This window comes from Solanum lycopersicum, chromosome 7, assembly GCF_036512215.1.
Source record: "Solanum lycopersicum chromosome 7, SLM_r2.1".
NCBI lineage: Eukaryota > Viridiplantae > Streptophyta > Magnoliopsida > Solanales > Solanaceae > Solanum > Solanum lycopersicum.
The window spans coordinates 57,555,795-57,562,665 of NC_090806.1; the positions used below are offsets into that span (position 1 = coordinate 57,555,795).

Here is a 6,871-nt window from a genome sequence, read left to right on the forward strand (position 1 = left end):
CAAACATTGGTAGCCACTTCTTCAAATCATGTAGAAATAATAGCCATCCATGAAGCAAGTCGAGAGTGCGTCTGGTTGAGATCAATGACCCATCATATTCAGAAAATGTGTGGTTTTTCTTTGAAAAAGAATATACCAACCACAATGTACGAAGATAATGCTGCATGTATAGCTCAATTGAAAGGAGGATACATCAAAGGAGACCGGACAAAGCATATCTCACCAAAGTTCTTTTTCACGCATGATCTTCAACAAAATGGTGAGATAGAAGTTCAACAAATTCGTTCAAGTGATAATCTTGCTGATTTATTCATTAAGGCATTGCCAACATCAACATTTGAGAAGTTGAGATATAAGATTGAATGCGCCGTCTCCGAGATATCAAGTAAAGTTTTCATCAGGGGGAGCGAAATACGCGTTGTACTCTTTTCCTTAACTATGGTTTTGTCCCAAGTTGGGTTTTCCTGGTAAGGTTTTTAATGAGGCAACATTCAAAGCGTATTATGAGAAATGTGTACTCTTTTTCCTTCACTAGGCTTTTTCCCACTGGGTTTTTCCTAGTAAGGTTTTAACGAGGCACATAATCTATGGACATCCAAGGGGGAGTGTTATAAATACATTGAATTGTGTGGATTGTCCTTTAGATTTACTCAAGACTTAATTGTATTTATGTATACATGTTCCCAAGGTGATAAGAATCATTTGGATAACTATGTACCTACTAATTGGACATTTATCATGGGGGCCTTTGGGGTGATATCTAAACTCTATATATAGAGATATCATTCACCTTTTGTAATACATACTTGAATAAGAAAATTATCTCCTCTATCTTATATTTCTTGTCTTTTTCTTCTTATATTTTGAGCTTTCTTTACAACAAAAATATATTTATTCAAAAAAGAATATTTTTAAACCATTTAATAACTATAAAAACAATTTTGAACCAAACTATTTAAATTAAAATATTAACACCAAGATATTTTTAAATCAAACTATAAACGATAGAATATTTTTACTCCATCCACATGGTGAGAGGACATGTTTTTATCATATTCTCTTTTTTTAATAATAAATTTTTCAAAAAGATACGTGTCACATGCGTTAAAAAGATTTTGCCCCACTTTCATCATTTATACAGTCCGCTACGATGTTATTCGTAGAAGAATTTAATAGCCCCTCGTCCCACTTAGAAGGAGTATACCATACATATTTTTTAATATTCAATTGCTGTGTATACAACGTTTTTAATATTTAATTTATAAATGAAAAAATATTTCAAATTTAATTTTTTTTAAAAACAATAGATGGAAGTGGTATAAAATTAATCTTTTTAAAAAAACTTGAAGTATTTTTAAAAACAATTGGGAGGGTGGGGTGGGGGTAGGGGTAGAGGTAAAAACAACATAATAAATAATTTCTTTTTAATGAATTAATTTTAAAAATATTTCAATCAACTAAACACTGAGAAATGAAAAATATTTTATTTTCTACTAAATACACCCTGAGTGAATTAGTTTACTGCCTTAGAATATTTTATAAGTGAAAAAAATAATTGAAGAGACGCAGAAAAAGAAATAAAAAATTCTCAAGTCATCAACCAGAATATTCACGTTGTTCATCCCCTTTGTTTCTACTAAATTAGTTATAAATAATATTCAACCTCGCCAACCCTGCCGCCGCCGCCCATACTAAGCTATTTATTTTTTATTTGTCCATAATTTTGGATATCTTTTTTAATATACAAAACATTTTCTTTTAGTTAGAGGGATGCAAAATTGTATTAATTAAATTTCGTATTATATCGAAATATTATTGTTACTTAATTAAAAAAACTCGTCTATAATGAATTTTTGTACACCCTTTAAAAACAATCAATGCAATTTATAGATTTATTATATTGATTGTTGTAGTTTCTTTATTTAATGGACTTAAAGTGAGTAGTAAATGATATGATAATTTTATCAACACTCCTATTCCTATAGTCCTATTCAATGTAAGTCATTTAAATTTTGAAAAATGAATATATTCAATAGTAGCGATATAATAAATACATGATGATAAAATATAAATAATTAAATTCATTGTATATGTGGATGATCCATTAGAGTTATCCAATAATTAATTGGATTCATGTATTAGCGTTTCCAATGTGATAAGATATCAAGGTGATATGAACCTTGATGATAACTATGTAAAATTTCAAGGTGACCTTTGACTATGATATCTCAACACTATAAATCACCATTGTATGACATATTTGAATAAGAAAATTATCTCCTCTATCTTATACTTCTTGTCTTATCTTCTTATATTCTGAGCTTTCTTTACAACACGTTATCAGCACGAAATTGCTACTTGCAAAGGTATTATATAAATATTTTTATTTAATTCACATATTCTCTCATAATTTTCATTATGTCGAATTTATCCAAACTGAGTTTGTGGCATTAGATATTTCTGGAAAGAATTATCTTTCATGGGTACTCGATGCTGAGATTCACTTGGCTGCTAAAGGTCTTGATGTCACTATTACTCAGGGAAATGAAGCATCGAGTCAAGATAAGGCGAAGGCTATGATTTTCTTTCGTCATCATCTTGATGAGGGCCAGAAGATTGAATATCTGACGGTGAAAGATCCACTTGAATTGTGGACTGATTTAAAGGGGAGACTACAAAAGATGAGGACATGTTGAAAAAGACACTTACTACTTTCCATGCCTCAAATGTGATATTGCAGCAGCAAAATCGTGAAAAGAGTTTTTAGAAATATTCTGAACTAAACTCATGTCTTTTGGCGGCTAAGCAACATAATGCTCTTTTAATGAAAAATCATGAAGCTCGTCCCACTGGAGCTGCTCCATTACCGGAGGCAAATGTGGTGGAAGCACGTGATCAATCTGAAGTAAAAAGAGATGATCATCGGGGATATAATAATGCACGGGGACGTGACAAAGATAAAAGACGATACACTAATCGTCAAGGTGGTAGTCATAATAAAAGGGGGAACCACATGAGTTCTCAAAATAACCCCTCAAAAGGTAATTGTCGTCGTTGTGGCATGAAATACCATTGGAAGAATGAATGTCGCACACATGAACATTTTGTAAGGCTCTATCAAAATTCCTTAAAAAGAAAGTAAATAAAAGTGGTGCTTCCTTTTCCAATGCTCGAGCTGAGTCACATATGACTCTTAAAGATGATGATAAGTCGGGAACATCTCAGAAATATGATAAGGATGTTGAAGAAAATTTGGCTTTAAAGGATGATGTTTTTGATGGCATTGGTGACATTACTCATATGGAAGTTGATGACTTCTTTGAAGATCGAAACTGATGTTTGATCTTTTAGCTGGAGAATGAAGTTTGTTAATATTTTACTTATGTATTTTTAATTATTATGTTATTCATGTTGAAGTATTTAAATTTCCATTGTTAATTTTGTTTCTTCCTTCTTTTGATGTTTTTTATTTTAATGAAAATTAATAGAAATCCCCAGTTGTCAGTTGGATTCAAGATGAGTAATAGAGATGTATGCCATCTTGATAGTGCTACAACGCATACAATATTAAAAGAAAAGAAATACTTTTCTAATTTGGTTATGAAAATGGCATATGTCAACACAATATCAGGTAGTACAAAATTAATTGAGGGTTCTGGAAGAGCGACCTTATTACTACCTGGAGGGACAATATTAAGCATTGATAATGCATTATATTGTAGTAAGTCTCAAAGAAACTTATTAAGTTTCAAAGTTATTCGCCAAAATGGCTATCATGTTGAGACGACTAATGAAGGAAAGGTTGAATACCTTTACATTACTACAATTAATGTAGAGAAGAAAATTGTGCATGAAAAATTACCTGCATTTTCTTTTGGGTTGTACTATACAAGTATAATTACAGTTGAATCACATGCCATAGTAAACAAAAGGTTTAGTAATTTTAATGATTTTATCATTTGGCATGACCGATTGGGCCATCCTAGATTTAATATGATGCGCAAAATCATTGAGATTTCACATGGGCACACCTTAAAGAGCCCAAATATCCTTCAATCAAAGGAATTCTCTTGTGCTGCTTGTTCTCAAGGAAAGTTGATCATTAAACCATCAACAGTTAAGGTTAGAATTGAATCTCCTGCGTTTCTGGAACGTATACATGGTGATATATGTGGACCAATTCAACCTGCATGTGGACCCTTTAAATATTATATGGTCTTGATAGATGCTTCTACAAGATGGTAACATGTGTGTTTATTATCAACTCGCAACATGTCTTTTGCGAGATTGATGGCTCAAATAATAAGATTGTAAGCACAATTTCCAGACTATACAATAAAGGCAATCCGTCTAGATAATGCTGGTGAGTTTACATCTCAGGCATTTAATGATTATTGTATGTCTACTGGTATAACAGTTGAACATCCAGTTGCGCATGTTCACACTCAAAACGGTCTAGCAGAATCATTGATTAAACGTCTGCAATTGATAGCTAGACCATTACTAATGAGAACAAAGTTATCTGTGTCTATGTGGGGGCATGCTATTTTGCATGCAGCAGCACTTGTGCGCATAAGACCAACCAATTATCATGAATTCTCCCCATTACAATTGACTTTTAGTCAAGAGCCAAACATTTTCCATCTTAGAGTTTTTGGATGTGCGGTGTATGTCTCAATTGCTCCACCACAACGCACAAAGATGGGGCCCCAAAGAAGGTTGGGGATATATGTTGGGTATGAATCTCCTTCGATCATAAAATATTTGGAGCCTATGACTGATGATTTATTTAAGACAAGATTTGATGATTGTCATTTTGATGAATCAGTATACCCAACATTAGGGGGAGAACATAAGTCATTGGGAAAAAAGATAGATTGGAATTCATCATCTCTATCTCATCTGGATCCTCGAACAAACCAATGTGAGCAAGAAGTTCAAAGAATAATTTATTTGCAGAACATTGCAAATCAGCTACCAGATGCATTTACTAATCTTCCAAGGATTACTTAATCGCATATTCCAGCTGTTAATGCTCCAGTTCGAGTTGATATCTCAACGGGACGAATTGTTAAGGCAAATGAGTGTAGACCACATTTGAAGCGTGGTAGACCAATTGGTTCCAAGGATAAAAATCCTTGAAAAAGAAAAGGAATAAATGATCAGGATGATCATGTGTTGAAAGAAATTTCTCAAGATGAGACCCAAGTTATAACACATGATGATGAGGAGGTTCGAACTTCTGAAAATAATGAAATTTTAATGAATTATGTCTCGACGAGAAAGTTGTGGAACCGAAATAATGTTGTGATTGACAACATATTTGTCTATATTGTTGCTATTGAAATAATGCAACAAGATGAAGATTTTGAGCCAAAATCTGTTCACAAATGTAGACAGAGAAATGATTGGCCAAAATGGAAGGATACAATTCAAGCTGAATTGCCTTCACTAGAAAAACGTGAAGTTTTTGAAACGATAATCTGAACACCTGAAGGTATCAAGCCAGTGGGGTACAAATGAATTTTTGTACGAAAAAGAAATGAGAAAGGTGAAGTCATGAGATATAAGGCCCGACTCGTTGCTCAAGTTTTTCTCAAAGACTTGGCATTGATTATATGGAGACATATTCTCCAGTGGTACATGCAATCACCTTCAGATATCTCATAAATCTGGTAGTTCATGAAAAACTTGAAATGCTTCTAATGGACATTGTCACAGCCTATCTATATGGCTCATTGGACCACAACATTTTCATGAAAATTCCTGAAGCATTCAAAGTGCCTGAAGCATACAAAGATTCAAGAGAAACTTGTTCAATAAAGCTTCATCTATCTCTGTATGTATTGAAACAATCAGAAAGGATGTGGTACAATCATCTGAGTGAATATTTGTTAAAGAAAGGGTACAAAAATGATCCGATTTGTCCTTGCATTTTCATTAAACGGTCGAGGTCTGAATTTGTAATAATAGTTGTGTATGTTGATGATTTGAACATCATTGACACTCGTAAAGAGCTTTTAGAAGCTGTTGAGTGTCTGAAAAAGAATTTGAAATGAAAGATCTCGGCAAGACAAAATTTTGTCTTGGCCTACAGATTGAGAATTTGTCAAATGGAATACTTGTTCATCAATCAACGTACACAGAAAAGATACTAAAACATTTTTACATGGATAACTCACATCCATTGAGTACTCTAATGGTGGTAAGATCGCTTGACATTAATACATATCCATTTCGACCTCAAGAGAACGATGAAGAGCTTCTTGGTGATGAAACTCCTTATCTTAGTGCGATCGGGGCACTAATGTACCTTGCTAACAATACTCGACCAGATATCTGTTTTGCAGTAAGTCTACTGGCAAGATTCAGTTCCTCCCCAACAAAAAGACATTGGAATGGTGTTAAACACATACTTCGATATCTTCGAGGGACCATGGACATAGGTTTGTTCTATTCCAATGAATCCAAATCAGAACTGATTGGTTACGCAGATGCAGGGTATTTATCAGATCCGCATAAAGCTCGATCACAAACAAGCTATTCGTTTACATGTGGAGACACGACAATATCTTGGCAATCAATGAAACAAACGTTAGTAGTCACTTCTTCAAATCATGCAGAAATAATAGCCATCCATGAAGCAATTCGAGAGTGCGTCTAGTTGAGATCAATGTCTCATCATATTCAGGAAATATGTGGTTTTTCTTTGAAAAATAATATACCAACCACAATGTACGAAGATAATGCTGCATGTATAGCTCAATTGAAAGGAGGATACATCAAAGGAGACTGGACAAAACATATCTTACCAAAGTTCTTTTTCACGCATGATCTTCAACGAAATGGTGAGATAGAAGTTCAACAAATT

General features: G+C 33.4%; 1 protein-coding gene across 1 annotated transcript; it reads left to right on the forward strand.

Annotated features, from left to right (window-relative positions):
* The first annotated feature begins 6,055 nt into the window (after window positions 1–6,055).
* Window positions 6,056–6,664, forward strand: LOC109120711 (secreted RxLR effector protein 161-like). Its single transcript, XM_019214726.2, has one exon. The coding sequence runs from the start codon at window positions 6,056–6,058 to the stop codon at window positions 6,662–6,664; it is 609 nt and encodes a 202-aa protein (XP_019070271.2).
* The last annotated feature ends 207 nt before the right edge of the window (window positions 6,665–6,871 follow it).

Coding starts and splice junctions, on each gene's coding strand:
- LOC109120711 (XM_019214726.2), top strand. CDS start 6,056: ATGAAAGATCTCGGCAAGACAAAATTTTGTCTTGGCCTACAGATTGAG.